The 24276-nt window shown below is 55.1% G+C and overlaps 2 protein-coding genes across 4 annotated transcripts; one reads left to right on the top strand and one right to left on the bottom strand.

Annotated features, from left to right (window-relative positions):
• The first annotated feature begins 526 nt into the window (after nucleotides 1-526).
• On the top strand, nucleotides 527-21819 carry VPS26B (VPS26 retromer complex component B). The gene is made up of 6 exons (XM_060102840.1): nucleotides 527-943; nucleotides 8434-8590; nucleotides 12826-12990; nucleotides 14978-15153; nucleotides 16591-16733; nucleotides 17124-21819. Exons 1-6 carry the CDS (start codon nucleotides 721-723, stop codon nucleotides 17268-17270), a joined length of 1011 nt encoding a protein of 336 aa, XP_059958823.1. The 5' UTR covers nucleotides 527-720; the 3' UTR covers nucleotides 17271-21819.
• On the bottom strand, nucleotides 19505-24150 carry THYN1 (thymocyte nuclear protein 1). Of its 3 annotated transcripts, XM_060102842.1 has the most exons (7): nucleotides 23861-24149; nucleotides 22292-22473; nucleotides 21473-21541; nucleotides 21026-21118; nucleotides 20420-20515; nucleotides 20023-20173; nucleotides 19505-19704 (listed from the first exon to the last, which is right to left on the bottom strand). In XM_060102842.1, the coding sequence occupies exons 1-7, from the start codon at nucleotides 23901-23903 to the stop codon at nucleotides 19658-19660; spliced, it is 681 nt and encodes a 226-aa protein (XP_059958825.1). In that variant the 5' UTR covers nucleotides 23904-24149; the 3' UTR covers nucleotides 19505-19657. The 3 variants fall into 3 exon arrangements, with proteins under 3 accessions (XP_059958825.1, XP_059958826.1, XP_059958824.1); XM_060102843.1 differs by lacking the exon at nucleotides 20023-20173; XM_060102841.1 differs by lacking the exon at nucleotides 19505-19704 and having other exon boundaries at nucleotides 19940-20173; nucleotides 23861-24150.
• Nucleotides 24151-24276: the final 126 nt, after the last annotated feature.

Genomic DNA, 24276 nt, shown 5'->3' on the forward strand with positions numbered 1-24276 from the left:
GTGAGGCGGGCCCAAACCCACCCACGCAGCCGAGGTGGGGGGTGGTTTTCAGCTTTTCCTCGGAACTGGGGGTCAAGAAGAAAGCTAAATCTAATGTTGTCCTTCCCACCCCGTCTCCCTAAATGGGGACACTCTGAAGAGAATCTGAGGCAGGATACATTTTTGTTGTAATTGTCACCTCTGCCCCCTGTCAAGCGGCATTTCGCGTGCGTGTCAAAGGGTCGCGTTTACCCATCAGACAGCATCGAAGGTGTACACATTCAAGTGTGGGTGGCGGCCTATCGTTTACCGAACTAAATAAAGGAAAAGCAAAACAAGGCATTCAGAAAGGACATCTTTAGTTCTGAATTTTACGGGACAACTGGCCGGAGCTCCGGAAGGAAGTCCTGGTCGCCATGTCAACTGCGGGAAAGCCGGGAGGCCCTCTCCCGGTGCGCATGCGCAGCGCGCACTCCGCCGGAGGCTCGGCGGCCGAGCAGGAGAGGCGGGGGCGTGCGCATGCGCGCGGCGAGTCCGGCGCGTCCGGCTGAGCGGCGGAAGCGGCGGGCGCTGCTCCCGGGCCGGGCGGCTGGCTGGCTGGTCGGCGCCGCAAGCACCGGCGGGCGGGTGCCTCGCGCCTGCTCTGCGCTGCCCCCGGAACCGCGCCGGCCCGGCGAGCGCGGGCGTCGGCGCCGCGTCCAGCCCTCCGGCCTTCCCAGGCCCGGCCGGCCCGGCGGGGACATGAGCTTCTTCGGCTTCGGGCAGAGCGTGGATGTGGACATCCTGCTGAACGATGCGGACAGCAGGAAGCGGGCCGAGCACAAGACGGAGGATGGGAAGAAAGACAAGTACTTCCTCTTCTACGACGGGGAGACAGTGTCCGGGAAGGTGAGCCTGGCGCTCAAGAACCCCAACAAGCGGCTGGAGCACCAGGGCATCAAGGTCGAGTTCATCGGGCAGATTGGTGAGTGCGGGATCCACTCCACCCGGTCCCGCCCCCGTGCCCCGGTCCCCGACCCTGTCCTCCACCCCCAACCCTGACCCCGACCCTCATCCCTGCCCCTGACCCCGACCGTGCCCCCAGCCCCCGACCCCTGACCCTTGACCCCTGACCTCGCCTCTGACCACCCCCCCCCACTCCCGCTCACTAACCCCTGGTCCCTGACATGACCCCCGACCTTTGACCCTGCTCCCTAACCCTTGCTTCCTAACCCCCGCCCCCATTACTTCGACTCCGTATCCCCTTTCCGCCGCCCCAGGCCGCGCAGCCTTGTTGCCCACCCGCGGTCGGGGCTCCTTGTTCCTGCCCGGCCTTCGGTGCTGCTGGGCCCGCCCGCAGGTCGTGGCCACCGAGTCCCGCGGCCAGTCCACCCCTTTCTAGTACCTGTGTCCCGCCCGCCTCTCACATCCCACCTTCACCGGGAGCTGTTTGAGAAAGCAGCCCCGCGGGCTCCAGCGTCAGCCCTCTGTCCACCCAGCCGGCGTCCGTAAGACTTCTTGATTAGACCCTAGCCTTCAGCAGACTAATCTTAAAGAAATGATGCTCCTAAGACCCAAATTAGGTGGTCACAATTTCTCAAGGCTCTAACACTTCCAACATGAGTGTTAGCAATTACAGCTAGACAATAAAAGGCAGTAGCAGTACCGAAGATCTGAGAGCTGCCAGTCAGCACGGGGTTGTTTCCATTTCTCTTTGGACTCTCTGTTTATTAAAACTCGCAGGTGCTTCTGAAATAAATTGTCATTGTCATTCGTTCAGGAGTAGATTCACAGTAAGTACCCATGTGGCCTGAAAAGACCTCTGGCAGAGAATTCATACCCCATACCAGGCACTGCACATCTGGCCCTGTGTGTGTGTGGGGGGGGATTTCCTGCGAAAGCTCATTGAATACTCACTGTCATTCCCTGAGAGCCCCGCACAGAATCTTGCTCCCCTTTTGCAGAGGCAGGAAGTACTGGGGCCCTGGGAAAAGGCCGTGCGGCCTGCCTCTGCAGCCCAGTGCTCAGCCTAGAGTATTGGCTTCTGGTGTTTGAGAAAAGGAAATCAGGTTGAAGGCTGGCTGATCCTATCGGAACCTGTTTGTTATTACTTTAAACCCAGAATCCTAGTGGCCTGAAAGGGAGCTGAAGAGGGAGTTTCAGACCCTCTGCTCTCTCGCTTCCGGCTTGGATAGGGTTTCTCAACAGCAGTGCCATCGACATTGTGGGCCTGATCATTCTTTGTTGTGGGTGAGTGTTTAACAGCGTCCTCGGCCTCTACCCGCCAGATACCAGAACCACAGAAATGTCTTATATCCGTGTGAGGTACACTCACTCCTAGCAAAGAGCCACTGGGTAGACAGGATGAACCCACAGCATTCTGTGCTAGGTGTAAGATGTAAGAAGTGGAGAAGTCCTTGCCTACTTAGAATTAGTATTTTTACGTTATAGCTTTAAGGTTATTGCTGGGTTCTTTGGCTCTGCAATGCGAGTGCAGACAAGCATGTCTAGCCAGTGTCTGTACCATCATTCCAGGGGGTGACACCTCGCCAATACATGAAAGGTAACCAGAGCGTCCCCTGCCCCCCTGTGCCCAAGCAGTTGTGAAATGAGCTGTTCAGGGGGACACTGGCAAGGCCTCCCTGCAGTCTGAATGAAAGGGAGTTGACAAGGCGCCGTCCCTGCAGTGCCTGGCTTCTTGTCTGTCTCCTGGCATCCCAGGACAGCAGCCCTGCTCAGATTTCTCAGAACCTTTTGTTGCTTCCATTGATAACTCTTCCTGGGCCCCTGAGCACTCTGGGCTGAGTCCACCCTTGGCTTTGGGGAAGCTGTATCCCTCTCTGGGCCTCAGCTTTCTCACCTGTAAGGCAAGGATAATAACAGAATCACCTTGTTGAGATGTGTAGGGACCAGGCTTTGTGCGGAGTGTGGTGTATTTGTCTCCTGTACCTGAGAGGCTCTATGAACTGACCTCAGTGCACTGGAGCGAGGCTGGTGAGTAAGTTCCCCGTGGTTGTGGTCGTGTGGTTTTCTCCTTCGTTGCTTTCTTGATGCTGCATGAAGTGGGTGGGACTTCAGTCGGGCTCTAAGGTCTGGCTGTACAGATGACACACAGGATGGTCCTACTGCTGGACGGGGGTAAGAACGGCGATGTCATTGTGCTCTGGACATCTTCCTCGTTGGTTTAACTCAGAACTTTTCTTCTTACAAACCATAGTCTCTTGGATTTGCTTCTTTTTTCCTTCTTTCTTTCCTTCCTTCCCTGCTTCCTGGGAAGAGTTCCATAGCTTGAAAATGAAGTGGTTTATGTAATTAACCTTCCTATCCTTATGATTAATTTCTTTTTCCTGCTGATGAAAGTGTATGTGTCCTGCTGTGCCTTCTGTAGAAGGACAGCCTGGTGCGTGATTGAGGGTCAAGCAGAGGGTTACTTAGGTTAGATAAGGCTCCGTTTATAAGGTACAGACTTCGCAAGGGTCTCGTGAGGACTAGAGGTCATGAACGTACGTGAAGTGCAGGGTTTGGCACTCATCGCAAATACTCATAATCCCTGTTAAGCTGGATCCATCCAGAAGTTTCCAGGGGCTGGACCTTTAAAACGTCAGCCCTGATTCCTCTGCCAACAGTCCACGGGACTGTTCACTCCAGACCAGCCTCCCTGCACTTCCTGCCCGGTGTGTTCTCCCAGCAGGCGCGCTCGCCCGAGGGAAAACCTGTGGAAGGGTCTCCCCAGAGTCCAGGCAGAGACAGCTGTCTGGTGATCGTTGCCTCGGTCCTCTTCAGACCCCATTCCTCACAGCGGCCCAGCCCCTGCTCAGAAAAGCTCCTGTCTCGGTCTTGGTTTGGGAGGTGGGCCGGAAGGGGGGCCCTTCTGTCTGCTGGCCCTTCTCACACTGTCAACTACTCTGGCAACCTCATCCGCATCCATCATTGCAGTGTCCTCTTAGGCTCCGATGACTCCTAATCCTTTGTCCTCACCTGAACTCTCCTCTGAGTTCCACGCTTGGGTTTCTGTCTGCTCGAGTCTCCCGCTGGATACATCTCAGGTCCCTCAAAGACACATCCAAACCAGAAACCTTTTTCTCTTCCTGCTCCAGCCCCAGCCCTGCTGCTTCTCCTGTTTTCTCCACTCTGACCTGTCACCTGGGTCCATTCAGCCTCAGAAATCCGGGAGTCCTCGAGGCCCCTCCCTCCCCCTCCTACGCGTCCAACTGGCATCTTGGTTTGGGTCCTCTCCAGCGGCTCTCTAGGGTATCTCAAGTCTGTGCTTCCTCTCCGCTCTTGGTGCTGCTAACTTTGATGCTTCTGTGTGTAGCAGCCTGACTGGCCTTCCTGCCTTTGTTTGCCTTTTCTTGCAGTTCATCTTTTGTAAGAGTGAACTTTCTAAACGTCAGTGCTGACATGGTCAGTCACCTGCTTAAAATTCTTCTTGTTGGCTCCCTGCTGGTTGAAGGGGAGAAGTCATCCAGCTCTTTCCCGAGCTGCCTCTGCCTTTCTCCAGCCGAGTCTCTGCGACCCTTCGCTCCTGCCACGTGTGCTTTCCTCAAAGTATCATGTTCCTTCTAGAGGGGTCTTGGCCTCTTCCCTTTGTATATGAACATCCTTCTGCAAAGAATGGCCTTCCACCCAAGCTCTCACTCATTCTTAAAGCCCAGCAGGCATGACACCCGTCAGAAAGCCTTCCCTGGCCTCCCCTGTCCAACCGAAGCCCTTCTTCCACCGTTATTCTAGAGGGCTTGTGATTCCTCCCTTAACATAAGGAGATAAGAGTTGTCGGGCCCCCGTTCAGTGCTGCACCGACAGCTCAGCTGTTGCCCCTGATTCATCCACCCGTTGTGTGCATTTGTCTGTCCTCCTCCTCAAGTTTTTGAGCCATGTTGGGATTCTTCCTGCGTCTACTGTGCACTTCCCAGTGGCTTGGTCTGTGTTTCAACAACGCCCGCAAATGTGTGGTGAGGGCACCCCCATGTCACTCGATGGCCCATGTTTTTAGAAGAACACAGTGTGGCACGTAAGGAGTATTGAGGGAAGTTCTGTAATTAGAAGTTGGAGAGACCATTTTTTAGGTGGAATCGTTGGGAGAACACTTGTGGAGGGTGTCGGGCCACCTTGGGGACTGATGGGGTTAAATAAGCTAAAGGTAATTAGACAGTCACACTTGCAGAGGAGGGAGGACCTGAATGTACCCCTGCACTCCAAAGCCAGAGAGAGAACTTCTGGATTTTTTTTTTTTAAGTTTTTAAAAATAGTGCCACTGGGTGAATCTAAACTCATCAGCCCCAGTCGAGCCTGTGCTGGTTAAAGACTCTGGAGGCCTTCTGTATTTTAATTCATTAAGCCATGAGTGCCAAGTGAGAGGCGCACTGATTCTCACCTACTAATAGTCTGCTGCAGGGCTTGGAGCAGAAAGGCGGCTGGCTGGGCACGGGCGGCCCAGAAACATTACTGCTCCTGCAGGTCTACCAGGCCCAGGAGGTCCAAGTGGACGTGGCGAGCGTGAATCTTGACCAGGTTGCCAGTCAGCAGACAGCAGCTGGGAAAATCAGGATGAAGAGCAGGCTGTTTGAAAGAGGTCTTTTTGCCCTGGTTGGCTTAGGTTTCTTCAAAGACCAGCATGAAGCCTAGCCCAGCAGCGAGTCTCAGGGCGCCTTTCACGGGATGACCCCATGGCCAGAGCTGGCCCAATTTCCTTCCAGAGTGGCGAGTTCACTCCTCAGCCACTGGTGGCAAGTTTCATGGTGAAAACATCCTGACTACAGAAGTCATTTCCTCCTGTTGGACTGAGACGGGGAAGTTACCTTAAGAAAGAACCGGTCAGTTCCTCCTTCTGGCTTGAAATGGCTGGTCCCTGTGGGCTTTGGAGGTTGGGGAGAACTCGGGGTAGCTTGGGAAGAAAGAGGCAGTTGACAGTCTCTTTAGGGCAGACCTCCTGCTAGAACAGTCTTGGGTTTTCTGTTTTAATTTATGCAAGAGGAAACCAAACTTTCTGGCACATAGTGAAGTACAGCTGCTATTTCTGCCCCTTTGCCCCACAATGTTTCCAGAAGCCTTGCAAATGGCTTATAAAGTGTACATTAAAAAGCCCAGTCAAGCCCCACTCAGACTACGCACTGGCCACTCTTTCATGATGTTTGGGGGGAGGCGGGGAAGCCCTGGGAGGACGTGCCGCCAGCAGGAAGGCCCTGTCCCCCCGGGGGTCCCAGCCCAGCCAGGCTTCTCTGCTGGGACCCCTGGTGCCAGCGGTCTCAGTGCTCTGTGAACACTGTGGATCCTTTTCTGGTTGGTTTCTCATGTTGCCTCTGAGGCTGTGTGAGCACAGTTGTGTGTTTTTCCATCCTTCTCTTCCCATCTTTCTCTTGACCCCGGGATTTCCCACTTAAAGTTCACAGACATTGGGGCTTTGTTCCGCCTGCTTCTGTCCCCTGAAACTATGGCAGAATCCAGTGCTTGGGAACGGAGGCACCACTTTCCCCAGTTAAGGAGTCAGTGCCCATCAACAGAGACTCCAGTAGCAAAGGACCAGCAAGAGTGAGTGGACGGGCCCTTGTCACAGGCTGGCCACTGGCTCTGTTCCTACCTGGTCACTGCACTTCCTTACCTTGGTTGGGGGCACAGTTGTTGGATTTCAAAACGAGGGATGGCTGTTCACCTTTCCCCAGCACCCCCTGCCCGGAAGGTTTGAACTGCCCTCACCCTTTGGCAGCTTTGTGGGTCATCACTCCCTACCCAGAGCGCTGCCTGCTGCTGATTCCACTTGGTGTTTGGAAGAGAAGGTGGATTGCTTGTAACGTAAGGTGGATCCAGGCGTAACTATGTAGGAAATCAGCACAAACTGTGCTCACAGGGTGCACTGGGTGTGCATACAGAAGCAGCGGCACTGGCTGGTGCCTGACCGCACTACTGTTCCCTTCTCGAGCTGGACACACCTTAGGACAGAGCCCACTGTGCTTTCCGATGCCTCGCTGCCCGGGGAGAAGAGGCTCCGGGGGTGGCGCTGTCAGGGCCAGCGGCCAGGGCAGCAAGGCCGAAAGCACCCCTGGAACCGCGTTCCCCTCCCGAGCGTCCCCACGGCAGGCCTGGACACTGTGTCGGCTCTGGGAGGCAAGACTCTGGTTTCTTGAGCCCAAGAAGGCTTTGATCCTGGGGCGCTCAGACCTTTGCTGTCTGGGGTCTGCCCTAGCCCCGGATGCTCTGAGAGAGCTGGTGCACTGTGCTGCAGAGAGGCAGGCCAGGCCTGGCGGGCGGTTGTCCCAGGCACGCCTCCCTGTGGCCCTGTCTCTCCCCAGGCAGCCAACGGCAGAAGCGACGAGAGTACACTGCCTGCTGCCTGTCCTGCTGCAGGGCGCCCACGGGTGGTCCCTTGACTATAACGTGGCCACGCAGGGTCACAGTCGGTATTAAGTGTCCCTGCTGCACAGCCGGGGACTAGGGGTGCCAGGAAGCTGGGGACATAGGTCTTATCTCTAACGACCACGCCTGGAGCAAAAGTTAACACACAGCAGAGTACAAACAGGCATATATCATCTAGGACAAATAGGTGGCATGACTCATAATAAACAGCAGAACTGTTTCCAGGGGAGGATGGGAGAAGAGCAGTGCTCTTCAGACTGTGGTCCCTGGACCAGCAGGAAGCATCTCTGGGAGTCTGTTAACAGTGTTCATTCTCAGGCCCCACCCCAGACCCCCGGAATCAAAAACACTAGGGGTTGGGCCCAGCCGTCTGTGTGTTAACACAGCCCCCGGTGATTCTGATGTTCACAGAAGTCTGGGGACCCTGAGCTTAGACGTGGGGCGTCATTACAGCCCCTCTGTCCCGTCGGCCACATAGGCTCCTCTCTGAAGGGTAGAGGCAGCTAATACTTCTGGAGCATTTGCCCTGTCTTAAGTACCACTCCGAGTCCTTTACCTGCATCACCTCGTCCCGTGCTCACAACACCTGGAGTGCGTCATGTTGCTACCCCCATTTTGCCAGATCCTAGAAGTAGATGCAGTCCAGCGGGAGACCTGGGACCCTACGCCAGTCACCGACCCCACTGTGCCTCAGTTTCCTTGTCAGTTAAATGGGTGATAGGGCCGTCCTACCTATCTCACAAGGTGGTTATGAGGATGATGTGACTGAATAACTATGAATATGCTTTCCAAAGTTAGAAGTAGTTTTAAATGTGTTTAAGGAGATGTGGCATTTCGATCGCAGTCCCCCTGGTGTGTCCCTCACGGGTGCTGCCCGGTGCCCTGGAGCAGGAGTGTGTCGGGTTCTGGCTGTGCTCCAGGGACGAGGTCTCTACGCAGGGTGTTTGGAAGGGGCGGGAGAGGGCGCCCCGGGTTCTGGGCTGCAGCGCAGGGGCAGGGCAGGAAGCGAGGGAGCCATAAGGCAGACTGGAGGCTCTGTGTTGGCGGAGGCTCCTGCAGCTGGGAGCCCCCTCGCCGGGCGCGTGGCTCAGGGTCTGGTAGAGCCGGCCGATGCTCTCCCTGCAGAACTCTACTACGACCGCGGGAACCACCACGAGTTCGTGTCCCTGGTGAAGGACCTGGCCCGGCCCGGAGAGGTCACCCAGTCGCAGGCCTTCGACTTTGAGTTCACCCACGTGGAGAAGCCCTATGAGTCCTACACTGGGCAGAATGTGAAGCTGCGGTAAGTGGCGCCCCCAGGGTGCCCCGTGTGGACGGGCCCTGACGCCGTCCCGTTTCTGAGGCTCTTTGTGGCTGTAGGGAAGGTGTGCTGCGGGGGGTGTGTGTGTGCAGTGGCCCTCCCTCCAGGAGGAGTGTTCCTGGCTTGTGTGTCCGTTTCTAGAGTGTCAGTATCCCCACCGTGGCCACTTTCGAGGCACTGACCCAGCGCCCCTGAGTGCAGAGTTGAGAGGTATGCACCTGCCCCTCGACAGCACGCTGCTGCACAGACACCAGATGTCACCCCCCCCCCCCGGCCCAGGAGCAGAGAGGACCGTGACACACCAGAATAGCTAGGATATTACCTTTGTTCTTAACATAACTCATTTGATTGCAGGTGTCTATAATTTAATTTTAAATGTTGTGATTAACAGCCGATTCTGAAAGTTCCCGAAAGTTGGACACTCGGCTTTCACACACCCCTGGCTGGGCCTCAGGGCCACTGATCCTCATCCAGCTCTGCACGAGATGGTGGCAGGGTCCTGAGCTCTGTCACTTGAGAAGCAGGTCATAGATTCGGATGCTAATCCTAGACCCGTCCTCTCCATATTGTGAGACAATGAGGGAGTAAAACGTAACACAGTAGGACAAGTTTTAAAACATTAATACACAGCTTTTAAGTACGTGGGATTGTTTTCCCTGTTCCAGTCCTGGAAACTCTGCAGGTGGGGACTGATTCCAGGGCCTCCGGGGTATGTGATGTCACTCTGGATGCCTGGCTCCAGGTCTTGGGTGTCACCGGAGGCCTGTACGAGGCATGGTGTGGGCTACCGCAGGCTCTCCCCTCGCCTGTCAGAAGAGGGGCTGCAGGCTCTCCTCTCCAGCCTGTGCAGAGAGGTCTACACGCTGGCGCTGCCCCACTTCCGCCGCGTCGCGTGACTGCACTCGGGAGGCAGCAACAGCGAGGAGTATCTAGTCGTCACTGAAGCTGGGCTTGGGGCCTATTGCTATTTAATTTGATGTTTTGCAGTGGACTTCTCATACATGTTCTTATGTCAGAAAGAAAGGGGTTGAAAACAGTACGCCACTTCTTCAAAATAGAATTACCATATGATTCATCAACTCCACTTCTGTGTATAAATCCCAAAGAAGTGAAAGCAAGGACTCAAAACAGATTTATGTATACTCACATTTGTAGCAGCATTATTCACAATAGCCGAAAAGTGGATACAACCCAAGTGTCTATGAGTAGATGAGTGGATGAAGAACACGTGTATCCACACAGTGGAACAGTATTCAGCCCTGAAAAGGGGGGAGATCCCGACACCTGCTACGGCATGGATGAGCCTTGAGAACATTGACATAAGCCAGATACAAAGAGACAAATACTGATGCCACTTTTTTAAGCAGTTAGACAGTCAGAATCAGAGGTAGAAAGTAGAACGGTGGTTGCCAGGGGCTGGGGAGTTAGTGGTTGATGGGGCACAGTTTCAGTTGGGGGAGGTGAAGACGTGGAGATGGACAGTGGTGACCGCTGCCCAACACCGTGAGTGTACTTAATGCCCCTGAACTGTGCACGTAAAAATGGTTAAAGCGGTACATTGTGTTATATATATTGGAGGGGAGGATTCCCTCCACCATGTCAGGTTCATTGGCGGGGGCTCTGCAAATTGGACGGATGGAAGACGGATTGGCCAGAGGCAAGCAAGCAGGTGCATTCCCGTGTGCGTTGTGCTCTCACCTGAGCTCTGCCTGGTGACTGAGGGGCAGTTGAACTTGGGCTTATGCAGCCTCTTAACAGAGAAGTGAGGAGGCAGAGAAGGGGCCCTGTGGCTCAAGTTGTGGGAAGCACGGGGAGAGGCTCGCTTTGGTGAGGAACGCTCTGTGGGCGGCACCCCAGCAGCTCCCAGGATGCACAGCCTTTTCTGGTGGAGAGGGCCCCAGAGTCTGTCTTGTGTGCACTGTTTCTCTGTTGCTTTCAGCTCAATAGAATCCTCTTGCCAGAGTGGCATGTTTTGGGGTGCATGCTCTGCACCCTGTATTTTGTATTTTATCACAATGAAAGAAAAGTGTTACTATCTAAATGAGACAAAGACTTTTGGATTCATGCTGAGAAAGGAGGTAAAATCGGGAACATTAGTTAATGGAAGATGTAAGTTCCAGATTAAGGGCTTGTGTCTTATTACAGGCAGAGGGGAAACATGAAAAGATTATTTTGGACTCCTTTTCCTTTGTTTTTAGGCAGGGCGGTGGTTCTGTTAGAAGATTGAAGTCACTATGTCGTATTTGATGGGTGGGTGGAGTGTTGGGTCAAGGCTGTGGGAAGGCTTGTGTGAGGTCCTGAGTTTTCCTTTAGTGGACACCATGGGAACAAGCAGAAAACAAGGAATTTAATAGACGCCAGCAGAATTGACCATTGAGTGGAGATGCAGACATAGGGCCATCAGGAGGAGGAGATGACCTGTAGGTGAGGCGATTCATCCAGTTCCAGGGAGGAGTTTGAAGCACTGGCAGAACAGACGATTGGAAATGCAAGCCTGTTGCTCAGGACGGAGGAATGCACTGTCGGAAATCACCTGCTCAGAGGTGGTGACTGATAGGTTTTTCCAGGAGGGGAGCTCTGGGAGAGGAGAGCCTGGGACCTACTGGGACTCTTGGGGACCCTACTGGGCCTCTTGGGGATGGAGGAGGAGCGGGGTGATGCTTGAAGGAGGAGGGAGTATTTTACACTGTAATGCAGAGCTGATGCCAAAAAAAAAAGCCCCTGGACGTGGCAGCTGGGAGCCCTGTGCTCCCTTTGGGAGGGCAGCTCCTGTTGGGTGGTAGAGACGGAAGCTGGGGCGAGGCATAGGGGCTGGGGACGAAGCTGCAGGGTTAGAACAGGACCCCCGGACAGCTGTCTCTGAGGAAAGGTAGAGTGTGGGCCCTGGGGCGTGTCCTGGGGATTGATGGCTTTGGGACCTTTTATAAACTCAGGAAGAAGCTTTAGCTGGAGAGAAATTGGATGTGTTGAGAAAGTTGGGAAGTTGAAGCATCAAGATGCCAGACCGTAGTTCTCTACCACGGGTCCTGTGTTAGAATCACTGGGGGGGGGTGGGGGGCTTTAAAAAATATAGATTCCCCGTGTCCCTCTCCAGAGCAATCATGTGGCAGATGCGCCCCGGGGTGAGTCCCCTGCGCCTCCAGACTGCTGGCGCAGGAGAGGTGCTCGAGCAGCTGGAAGCTTCGTGGAGCCTTCCCTTCTACACTGCTGCCAGGCCCCACTCCAAAGGGCGTGGGGGCTTGAGGGCCTGAGCTGTAGGGCAGGCTGGAGCCACGTCTGGGGCTGCGTGGAGGGAGCAGGAAGGAGAGGGTGGCCGGGGGGTGGTGGGGCCGCAGAGGAGGGCCACCAAGGTCCCCACCAAGGCCTACCATCCCAGCTTTGTTAGAGGGCCGCACAGAGTTAAGTCAAGAGGACGAGGGGTGTGGGGGGCGCCACACTGAAGGGCTGGCTGGCGGTCAGGCGTGGCTCACTGCCCTTCAGCGCTGTGTCTCTCCCTCTTTCCAACGTGTCCCAGGACCCTAGGCTCAGGTGGAGACCATCCTTGTTCAGGCCTGGGGCTCTCCCACCTCTGCTGCTTTAGTTCTAAGGCCTGCTCCTCCTGAAGGTGCCCCTCTCTCCCCACAGCACTTGATTCCTGCCTCTGAATGGACACTTTCCATGTGTTCTAATTTTTCTGTTGATTTGCCCGTCTCCCCCAGGGGACGATGAGTCCCCGTGAGACTCCATCTTATCCGTCCTAGGCCCGGCAATAAACGTGCGCGATGCATCGCTGACCTGATTTCTCCATTATCTTATTCCTGTTGTTTAACTGTGAGGGACTTGAAAAATGCTCTTTGATCGAATATTGTTAAATAAACGGCATGCAGACATAAGAGTATACGATCCCTGTGCCCATAGAGCCGGGAGTTAGTTGAAGAAGTGGAAGCTGTACACAGTGCCTGGCAGGTGGCAGTGAGGCTGCTGTTGAGGTGCAGAGAGAGGTGTCACCTCTTACCTTGGAGCTCAGGCTCAGAGGAGGGTTGGGGAAAGGCCTTTGATCTCCCTGGAATTGTAATTGCAGGATTTTGTGTCTAAGTGCATTTTCCTGGGAAGGGGGTGCCCGGCGGTGAATTCTCAGAGCGGCCAGAGCCCTAGGGGGTGACCTCTACCAGGGGTCCTCTGCGGAGTGGGCTCTGGAGGCTGGGAGCGGTCCTTCACCGCGCGTCTGCGTCCCTCAGGTATTTCCTTCGCGCCACCATCAGCCGCCGCCTCAACGATGTTGTCAAGGAGATGGACATCGTGGTCCACACGCTGAGCACGTACCCGGAGCTGAACTCCTCCATCAAGATGGAGGTTGGGATCGAGGACTGTCTGCACATCGAGTTCGAGTACAACAAATCCAAGTGAGTGTCGGGCCCGGCTGGTTGGTGGTGACCTGCCGGGGCGGCCACAGAGATAACGCGGTGGATGTGTGCGCAGGCCGGCCGAGGTCGCGGGCTAGGAAAGAGCTGCATCTCACTGCAGCTGAACTGTACTAACTTAAGAGGGCAAACTTCAGTTAAACATCCTAGGAGGTCTTTCAAAGTCACGCGACACTAACTTTAAAGTATTTGTTTTGGATTCTAGGTACATCTGTTTCCTTCTACTGATGAGATTAACCTCAGAATACCATTCTATTATCATTTGTATCCTGTATACAGTGAGTCTTTAGAAACCAAAGTGAGGAAAGCCAAGTTGACTGCTTCCTCCTTGAATTAAAATGAATTGTAACAAAGAATATCTGATGCCTTTTTATAAAGGTCTTTAAGTAATTTCATTTTAACTGGCCATATATGTTTTAAACTGTGCCTGCTATTACAACATCCAAATACGTAAGCGCTTGTAAATCACAAAACTTACTGACAGTTCAAAAATGTACTGCAAGCAGCTTTCTTTTTAATATGATACATTCCTGAAAATGTTCGAAATCAAATATGCAAAAGTAAACGTGTCTTCTATTCACAGAGAACTAACCCTCCCCCCGCGAGTCTCTAATGAGGGTTCTCCCCGTGGGGAGGCCTCACCTCAGACCCGCTGGCCTCCAGAGGCTCGGAGGGTGGAGGCCTGAGCGGCGGCTCTCCCCTGAAGGGCTGGGAACACACGTGCTTCCCAGGACAGGGGGAGGGAAGGCCGTTTCCCGCAGCCGCCTGGCCTGGTGCTGAGCGTGGCCCCGATGGGCCCCTACAGGACAGGCAGGGCAAGTCTGGAGCAGGCCCCTGCGCTTCCTCCTCATGGTCTCGGGGCTCACGGGCCTTCCTGGGACAGAGCCCCCCAAAATGCCTGCCCACCAGCGCCCCAGCCTCCTAGTGAAGGGGGTGCCACCTCGAAGGCGCTCAAGCAGCCGCAGCCAGCAGTGCAGTCAAGACCAAGGTGAGCGTGAGACAGGTGTGTCACAGACTGGACGGGCTGGACCGGGTCCTGCCCTTGCAGAGCCGGGTGCCCTGTGAGTGCCAGGCCGTCTGAACAGACAGGAAGAGCCTGGAGCTTAGGACAGCGTCCCGTTCTGCCACTAAGGACTTGGGCTCAGGTTAGCAGGTACTAAGACTTCTGTACTTGGGGTTTCGCATCTGAAAAATGAGGGGTTTGGTCAGGTCAGTGGAAGGGTGCCGTGAAGGAGGAGCGGGTCCCGGGCGCCACGCGCGGCTCCTTTGTGTTTCTTGTGTGTAAGATTTCATTTAGAACAAAGGAACGTTCGATCTTTAGACATTTGAATGCCCAGAGAATCTGTGCTCTGAGCACTACTTCTAACGCGCTGCAAGCAGCAGAGTTCTGCTCTCCTCAGTCCTTCTGCGTCCGCCATCTCCCCAGGCAGGCTGGAGGCAGAAAGGTGGCGTGAAGTGGTGGGGACACCCCAGGCCTGCAGATTGGGAACCTGGGTCCACACCCGCGTCTGCCCCTCCTCGGATCCCACCACGTCATCTGTCTTCTTTGCACTCCCTAGGGCTCCTCCCCTGTGATCCGGGAGCTCGAATCCTCAGGTCCCCCGTCCTGAGCTTCAGGTTGAAGGTTTGCTTTCTGCGGCCACACCTGGTACAGAGCAGCCCTGCTGCCGGCTGGGAAGGCCCAGTTCCTGGAAGCGGGAGGAAGAGCCGGGACCTGGTCCCCGCACTTGCGGGTCAGCCCCTCACGCCAGAGTCTCTAAAACACATGCACTCGTTAACGCGCTGAGCAGAGGGTGACGGAACCGCGCTCTGAGGTGCAGGCAGGACAGCAGAGGGGAAGTGACGCAGGTTCAAGTGTAGAAGGTCGTTGGGACTCGCCCTGCGGGGCAGCTTGGGGGGCAGCACCCTCTCCTGGAACCAGGAGGCCTGTCACGTGTGGGGGCCGCACCTCTCACCTTCCTCTCCGCAGGTACCACTTGAAAGATGTCATTGTGGGGAAGATCTACTTCCTGCTGGTGAGGATCAAGATCAAGCACATGGAGATAGACATCATCAAGCGGGAAACGACAGGCACGGGCCCCAACGTGTACCACGAGAACGACACCATTGCCAAGTACGAGATCATGGACGGCGCTCCCGTGAGAGGTGAGCTCCGGCCCCATGGCCTCGGCCCGGCCCCAGTGTTGGAGGGGCTTCAGGGATCATCCTGTCAAAGTTAGGTGGCCTGGTAGCCTGTAATTTCTTAATCTCTAACTGTGTGCACTGTGGGTCCCGAGAAGGAGGAAAAGGAGGCCGGGGGTGTGGAGCTCAGGCCCTGCTCACCTTCACCCAGCAGACGTCCATGTGGACCTCGTTTATAGACTGAGCTTCTACTGGAGTTTAAATCTCAAGAGTTATGTCTGTTAAAAAAACAAAAGACGTTTGAAAAGCACCAGTTTAGCAGATACAGTTCGAACGCTCTTGTTTACACTTTCCTGTTGACATTCTGAATTTCTTTGCTGCTGGGGGGCAAGAGATTAAAGTAGAATCCTCATTTCTGTTACTTAGTTCCAGCTCAGGTAAAACGAGTCACGCTCTGAATTCATTCACCAAGTACAGACACCCTGACCGACACTTCTAGTGCTGCACACAGCGCCGGCGTGACCTCTGGGACGAGTGGAGCTGAGAGCCGGGTGGGAAGCTGTGTGATTATTGGGAGGGGCAGTCGTGTATGTTCTGCGTTGGCTCTGCAGCAGCTGATGATGAAGCGTTTTCCCATAGCAGTGCTTGGTGCTGCTGAGGTTCATTCAGTTTTTTCCCAGTCTGCTCCACGTGGAAGGACGGGTGTCATAGCCTTCTCAGGCCCTCGGGCGTCACAGCGGGGTCCTCGGGGCAGGGCTGAGCCATCCTGCCTGCTTGTTCCATGTTTCCCCAGCCGAGCAGCTGGGCTGAGCTCACCCTCCCTGTGGCACTGACAGGACACCGAGAGAAGCACAGAACAGTGCGAAGTGAAACAGGGTTCGTGTTTGGCTTTAGGCTGCACTGTAGGTTTGGACTTTCTAAGCAGAATTCTGCCCTGATTTTGTTCCACTTACCTTAGGAGAGGCACAGTGTTAGATCTGGAAGGGATCTAAAATATTATGTAGTCTGATATCATAATTTTCCCCATGAGAAAATGAAAGTCCACGGAAAGCACCAGACTTACTCAGAGTCATACCTCGGGTCAGTGGAGAGAACTGGGTCCAGAGAGAAGCTTTTCTGTTTTCCAGACCACCACATCCTGCCAACTCATCTAGGGGGGAGGCGTACGGGGTGGGGGCTATGCTAATTGGGATGGAGGGAGGTGGCATCAGAATTGCTGGGTGACATGGTGGGTTAGCTGGGGTTTGACAGTGGCTCTTAAACCCAACTATACACACTAAATGAGTCAGAAGATGCTCACCTAGCATTCTTGGGCTGTTCACACTCACCAGGCAGCGGCAGGCGCCTCCCCGAAGGCAGAAGCGTTGGCTTGGGTGTCCAACCCCCCTCAGGCGGCCCCTCCACTGTGGTGTAAGGTGGGGCCCCCCTGCCCCCGCCCTGACTCCCGCCCGGCCCTTGCAGGAGAGTCCATCCCCATCCGCCTCTTCCTGGCGGGCTACGAGCTCACGCCCACCATGCGGGACATCAACAAGAAGTTCTCTGTGCGTTACTACCTCAACCTGGTGCTGATTGACGAGGAGGAGCGGCGCTACTTCAAGCAGCAGGTGAGCCGGCCGCCCCCAGAGCCCCGGCTGCCCAGACAGAATCAGAGGGCACCGTTCCCACCCAGGTCAAGCAGGCGGGACGGGGATGGGGGGCGAGCTGGTTAGTCTCTGTGCCACTTAGTTTACCCCGAGCCCCACAGCAAGGATGGGGGTTCCCAGTTGACGCCCAGAGTCTGCTTTCTCGGGCCCGGCCCCTGCGGCTGCTCTGCCCTCCCAGCCACACCGTCAGCAGGCACCCGGGGCCCAGAGGTGTGGACGGCTGCTGTCATCGGTGAAATACGAGCGGAGGCTTTTGCCTAAGATTCCCGGGAGAAGGCAGAGCCTCTGGGACCCTCCCCAGGCCTCCCTCTCACGTGTCGCCTGCCCCCCCCCGACCCGCCCATCCTGCAGGAGGTGGTGCTGTGGCGGAAGGGCGACATCGTTCGGAAGAGCATGTCCCACCAGGCAGCCATCGCCTCGCAGCGCTTCGAGGGCACGGCCCCCCTGGGGGAGGCGCGGACCCCCGGCCAGCTGTCCGACGGCAGCAGCAGACAGTAGGCCTGGGGCCAGGAAGCTGCTGGGCTCCCACCCCGGCTCCAGGCCCCCAGGCACCAGCGGCCGGGGCAGCAAGATGCTCAGCTGACCCACTACTCGCAACCTGAAAACAAATCATGTTCTTGATGTAAATTCTTTTTCCTGAAGAACCTAAGGGGTTGGGGTTGGGAGGGAGTGTCTCTGGGACGCTGTGGCTGATGGGAGCGTAGGGAGAGGGGGCGTCCCGGGGAGATGCCTGGGCCGCAGGAGCACAGCATGGCCGGGCTCTGAGCCGCCCGGGACAGGAGCTAGGGGCCGGGGGTGGGGGCGTCCCACGGGCGGTCCTGTCTCACACTCCCCTCCCCCATCCCTTAGCGAGTGGCAGAGAGTGTGGTGCCCGCCCCGCTCTAACTGGCGGTGAGGGTTCAAGACCAGGAAGCTGCCTCCTTGGGAGTCTCGGATGTGGTGCTTTGGAGCCTCCACAAGCCACCCTCCTCTGGCCCTTCTCTCACCGGTGGGACCAGGCACCTCCCAGGGACTCTGGTCAGTCATGTCCTGTATGGAACGGGAGCTTGTGGTAGGGCCTTTGGCTGATGTCCCTGGGCACAAAGACATCTGTGTCACCTGTGGATGGCAACTGGGTGGACCTCGACGGCTGTGCGTAGTGCGGGCAGCCCTGAGGGCTGGAGGTCCTCAGCCCTGGCCCCTGAACGAGGACATCTTTCCCCCGAGAAGAGGTCCGGGAAGGGCCCGTTCTCTCCACCTCCCGGGAGTGGACCCTCTTGGCTCCCTGCTGCCCATCGCACTCCTGGGAACTGGGGCTTGGTCTCAGGCACGTAGCAGCTTTGTGCTCACCCTGCGAGCTGGAGGAAAGGGGAGGGCCTCCTGAGCCACCATCCTCCCCACCAGCCGGCTGACCAGAGCTTAGGACCATTGGTGTTCTGTGTATGTGGACGCTCTCGTCATGCTAGAGAGGGTCTCCCGCTGTTGCCCTGCACCTCGCCTGTCCTGTTAAGGGTGTGGATGTCCTTCCTGTCTCCTGTTGGCCTCTCTTCCCTTCTAGAAAGACCAAGCAGACCCCCATGGCCAGCAGGTGCAATAGTTGGTGGTCTGAGTTCTCTGTCGTTTGGGAAGCAGAGGGCTTGGTTCTTGTGTCATCTTTCAGTTAGTGTGGAAAACGGGGACCCGTCTTTTCCTCGGAAATTGGTGCAGCAGTAGGCCCCGGACTGGGCAGGGCTCACGGATCAGAGCTGAGATGGGAGGGAAGGGCGTTCGGGGTGACGCTCAAGGTGGACTGGGGGCAGAAGAACCAAGCAAGGGAAGCTGGTTCCCCCAGGCTGGACCCCGGGTTCAGGTGTGAAGGACAGTCCCCGTGGGGACAGGACCACCTGTGCAACTGCCCCTGGATTATCAGGGTCGGGGGCCTAAGCGTGGGAGAGGCAGCTCCTGTGTCCCTCGCCTTCTCCGGAGCGTGAGCTGGGGCTCTGGCGCCTCCCACGACAGCTGACCCCTTAACTACTAGGTACCCGCCGATCCCTCTGCCTTCCAGCCGACCACAGATTCACTTCCCAACCTTCCCGACACCTGACGCCTGTCTCCTGAGAGAACTAGAGGTAGAATTTGCTTCTGTCCTCTCGGGAGCATCTGTTCTTTCCCCTGCCCCATTCTCTGCCTCTTTGTGCATCGGGGAAGGGGAGGCCCATCCCCGGGACCCTGGCAGAGCACAGGGACTGAACCAAGTGCGGCCTGGGGTTGGGCAGCTGCGGTGTTTACAAGTTTCTCAACGTGCGTCTTTTCAATGGCTGTTTTCAACAAAGCAGTCTGTTTCAGCTGTCTCCCTGATTAAAGCAAGCCCCTGGGCTTGGAGGAATCCTGCACACGGTCCACCAGACTCTGTGGTGTCTTCTTACTGCCCTGCCGCACACAAGGGGAGACGCCCCGCCCTGACCCACGACACCTGCCCTCCTAGTGTCTGGCCCCTGGTGAACAATGACACCCGCTTTATTAATGCCTGTTTTAGACAAGCACATGGCTGAGAGGAATTCTGGTTTTACTCCAGTTTGGCAACTTGTCCTGAAACTGCTGGTTTTACCCACTCTGGGACCAGGTAATTCAGTGGTGGGTAAGGAAGGCTGGTGTAGAGACAATCCATGTTAGTGGGTGTCAGCAGACTGGGCCCTGCATCTGGCCGAGGGGATGTAAAAACGTACAGTGGAGTATTTTACCCCCAATGCTGATTTAAAAGAAACGCCTCCAACTCAGACATTCATGTTTTATTAAAAAGGACCCAAACCCGACGTCTACACACAACCCCAGGTAAACACAACCAGCATGTTCCCCATGACTTCTCTTGTCTTGTGGAAGCCTGACTTTGGGGCAACATCCTGCCCACTTCAGCAGCCGTGTCTCCATTAACTTGGTTCCTTTTCCTCCAGGCTCAAAATAAAATCAAACTCCTCTGCCGAAAAGGGCAAGAAGAAGAGGAAGAATTAGGTCTGTGTCTCCTCCTGAACAGGGCAGTCGTGGCAGGCGTTTCTCAAGTCGCAAGACAGGGAGTCGTTCACTCGGAACCCTCGGGGGCGTTTCGACAGGTGCCCAGCACGGCTGCCCTGGGCAGCTCGGGGGGGCTCCTCCCTCGTGGGGGCTCCTCCCTCTTGGGAGTTACAGGTGGGGAGACAGACTCAGACCTTAACCACCGTGCTCAGGGTTCACCAGCTAGTACATGTGAATTCATGGTCACTCTGGCATGTGATCAAAAGGCAAGGGCTGTTCTTACCTTGGGTCAGGGGCTGGACTGAGAGTCTCTGGCGGGTGAAGAGAGCCATGTTTTTTAAGGGACCGCCAGCGGCTTTGTGCGCTTGGTGGTGGGTTTTGAGCTCAGCCAGTGGGATGAAACGCTTCATCATCCGAACAAACTGTACGTCCACCTACATGGCAACAGCGTATGGGACAGAAAGGCATGTCCAGCTGGACTCTGCCTGCTGTGTTTTAGCTGCTTGCAGGAGGTCCTATGGGCCTGGCTGCCAGCGTTTGTCCTTCTCTCCAAAGGCAGGGTAACCTCATCGGACTGAGCGGGGCTCTGTGCCCTGATCTAAAGATACCCCAGACCTTCTTCCTCCCTCTCTGTCCATCCTTTCTCTTTTGTGAAATAGGAAGAATAGTAGTATCTTTACCATGGACCATTTGGGGTTGTCTTCTTTGCTGGATGGATCATAATGGGGATTGTTTTTCTCAAACTGTGTGTGGTCTGGGTATGCCTCCTTCACGATCTGAAATTAAAGCCGAGTCTCCAATCATTTCTGTCTAGTCAGTTCCATGGCCAGGCTTTAGTCCGAGTCCAACTGTCATTCCCTACCCTACGTATTCTTACCCCATCTGTCTCGCTGTTGAGCCACTGAGGGCTCAAATATCTGGAAGTAATACACAGTCTAAGGCAAGCAGAGGAAATCAACCCTATTTTGACAAAAATCTTAAAAGTACGTTCTAAAACCAAACATTAAAGGTTATTATTGGTGCCACTGTTTCTCCACCTGCAGTTAATTCTATCCTGGTAACTCCTGGCCTGGAAGAGCTACCATCAGGCCTGTTTTTGAGTGAAAGACCAAGGTGCAGAAATGGAGAGGTCTGTGCCAGCGGGGCCTGAAATGAAGGCCTGCCTTGCTGCAGTCCTGTCACATGTCCCTGAGACGGCAGGGATGGGGAGGAGGGTTACCTACCTACGCTGTCTCCCTAACCTGCGTGAAGGGAGATGGACTCAGACCTAAGCCTGTACAACTGACCTTCATAAGCCCCGCAATGCCTGGCTCTCTGCAGTTGCTGTGGTAGAAGAAGGCTTCTTCCTCCAGCTTCATGGCTCTCAGGAAGTTCCGGGCCTGTTCCAGCAGAGAAGAAACAAGAACTATCCTCCCACCGGCTAGAAAACACTAGCCCCCGGAAATCAAGTCTGCTTTTATTAGATGAGATTTTGTTTTTTGCAGCTTCCTCCCCCACCCCGCAGTCCAATTCAATTCTTGCCTTTTACCCAGAGTTGTATCAGGACACTGGCTGGAACACAGGCCATTTGAAAACTGCATGCAGTCAAAGAAATCAAGGCATTTGTTAATATATTTTCAGGTTTGGGTTCTGGGAAAAAACCACCTTGGCCAAGAGATTTTGCTACTGAATAAGTCAGAATGAAGCGGGCTTTTACCCGCCCTGGGTCTCGAGGTCCTTTCTAACCCGCTTACCTGGTAGTTGCGAACACCATCCCAGCATGCTGTCTGCTTGGGCTCTGCTTTGAGATCCTCAATGCTGAACTAGGCAAGAAATAAGGTCATTCAGTAAACAATCCTGGGCCAACTGGTAAGAATATATGGAAGCAGACAAGTTCCTTCCCCTATAGGGTGTTGCCAGCTGGAGTGGCATATGAGCTTACTGGGAAGCTCTTCACAGAGCCACTCATACCGCACAAGTAGAAGTTAGCTTTGTGTTACCTTGTTAGCCTTGCTAATTAAGAGGATAAGATGAGTGGATAATTAATCTGGTAATTGCTGATTATCTGTATTTCATTTATTAAAATATTATATATTCCTTCTATAGTATCTCTAATTTTATTTTCTCCAGGCTACTATGAAATTTGATTTACATTCGCCTCCTGTGTACCAGCTGTTGGCAGGGAGATACCTAGGAGCATGGCAGGTGGCAAGAGAAAGGCAACCTAAGACTGAATGTTGCCTAGATCGGGGGTTGGAAAACTATAGCCTTCAGGCCAAATCTAGCCCATGCCTGATTTTGCTGACAGTTTTATTGGAACTCAGCCACACTGTCTGTCTGTGGCCACTTTCCTGTGATGCCAGCAGAGCTGCAACAGCACCACCTGGCCCTTTAGAGAAAATGTTTGCCAACCCCTGCCCTAAGTAGAAGGTTCACAAAACAGATAGTGGATGGCAATAAATCCTACTGATTCTATTCCTTATCACATTTTCCCTACCCTTCGAAGGTAAGAAGTGGGTGATGGGACCCTGTGGTGTCCCCCATGCACTTTGGAGACAGGTGCGGGACCTCACCTTCACATCTACACCTTTCTCCAGTCGGCTTTCTGGCTCTGACTTCATCAGCCAGTAGCGGCTTAGATTCTTCCCACAGTCTTTAGAGGCTGAAGTCTCCTGGAGGCTGGGGTTCTCCACCTTAGCTGATGCCTCCCCTGGGTTCTCAGTTTTGGTACGTTTTCCTTCTGGCCCCTTCTTGTCTGCAATAGGAGAAGAAAAAAAAAGAATTTTCTTGCTTGTTGAGAAAGTTCTGTTGCAGGAAAAGCACATGCTTTGGAGTCTGAGCTGGACTCAAATTCCACAGCTGTCAGTTACTAACAGTGGCACCTTCATTGTTGACCTTGCTCCTCATCTATAGAAATGGGACCAGAACACCTACCTTACGGGACATCTTCTGGGTCACCCATTCAGTGAGATAAGGATACCTCCCGTGGCATCTATTAAGTAGTCAGTGAATGTTTTCTTTTCCTCACCCTCTCCTCTGCCTTTGCTGGGGCTGTTCTCTCCAACGAGGAAACCAGGCACCTACTCCACGGACTTGCTTTGATGACTAAATAAGATAATACAAATAATGGGCTGAGGCAGTGTCTGGCATTACCATAAATGCTCAATAATATTAGCTATTATGTCACTTCAACTTCTTCCTTCTTGCTCAGTATGCTCTGTGGCCTGCCTCCTTTCTACTCCTTGAAGGTGCCAAGAAAAGCTGGATAAAACAGCCACTTTGGACTCTGCAGACATGGTCAAGACGGGACTTTATCCTACAGAGTGAGGGAAATGTGCCTGGAGCAGAGTGCGTGCCCAGTACCTAATAGCTGTTAAATTCTTACCCTACGCCCTATGTATTACCACCCTCACTGTAACTCAGTCTACACAATTTATGAGGTGTTCTGTCCATCTGTAAGATGTGTCCCAGATCATACATCAGGGCCTGCCACGCTGGTCTATCTGAATCCACTTAACGACCACCCTACGCAGCCTCTGAACCAAGTCCAAGCTCCTACGTATGCCACGTTAGATGGACGTCTAACACGTGGAACCTTCCTAGGGTCCTGGTGGTCCCCCTGGAGTTGATCGGCACACTGTAAATACCGTGTGTGCTGTTAACTAACAATGCGTTGTGGGCAACTCGGAACCCTTCCCAGTCTCGAAGAAGCACTTTCTCTGTCGTTCATTGCTTTGCTGCTGCTCCTCTTCCATTTAGAATGCCATTCATCCTTGTGAACACAACGGGGATATCCCGCGTTCCTACCCATTCTTTACGGCTAGACTCAAATCCCCTCCCTCTCAAGGCGTCCCCCCAACCCCTCTCTGCTCTCACAGCCCCAGTGACCCTTTCCTTTCCTCGTCTGGCTCCCCGGGGACCGGGAACTGTAAGCGACCGGCCTCAGTGCCTGCCAGCCCGTAACCCAGCTACTTTTCGTGCTTTCCAAACAGCTACCGCTCGGACGAGCAAGCAGCAGAGGGGCCCTGGGCATAAGCCTGGTGGGCGGCTCGGGACACCGGACCTCAAAACGACCCACTCAGGCCTTTTCCCACGCGCAGGGGCGGAAGGTGAGCGGCGCTGAGCAGCCGGGGGCGGCTCACCTGGCCTCGCGGCCCCCGCCGGCCTCTTCCGGGCTCGCGGCATGGCGTCCCCGCGCGCCGAGGAGCGAGGGTTCCGCCGTCGCCCAGGGCGCCCGCGGAATCCTCCCGCGTTACCCACGCCCTTATGTCCGCCTAACACAGACCGCCGCTGAGCGCCCCCGGTGGTCTTCTCTCTCAATCACCGCTACCGGCGCGGGTCCGCATGCCTTCGAAGCGCTAACCCAGCCCACCTCCCCGCGCGTCGCAGGGCGCTGCACAGCGTCCCCGCGGCGCTTTCTAGTCTTGGCGCGCGCCCGGGGGGCCTCTGGGAGTTGTAGTCCCGGCTCCTCGCGCAGGCGCCCCGAGTCCGCACGCGGGGTCACGGCGCGCACTACAGCTCCCAGCGTGCGGTGCGGCGCGGCCCTTGTGGCCGGCCG

Source organism: Mesoplodon densirostris, chromosome 7, assembly GCF_025265405.1.
Source record: "Mesoplodon densirostris isolate mMesDen1 chromosome 7, mMesDen1 primary haplotype, whole genome shotgun sequence".
Taxonomy (NCBI): Eukaryota; Metazoa; Chordata; class Mammalia; order Artiodactyla; family Ziphiidae; genus Mesoplodon; species Mesoplodon densirostris.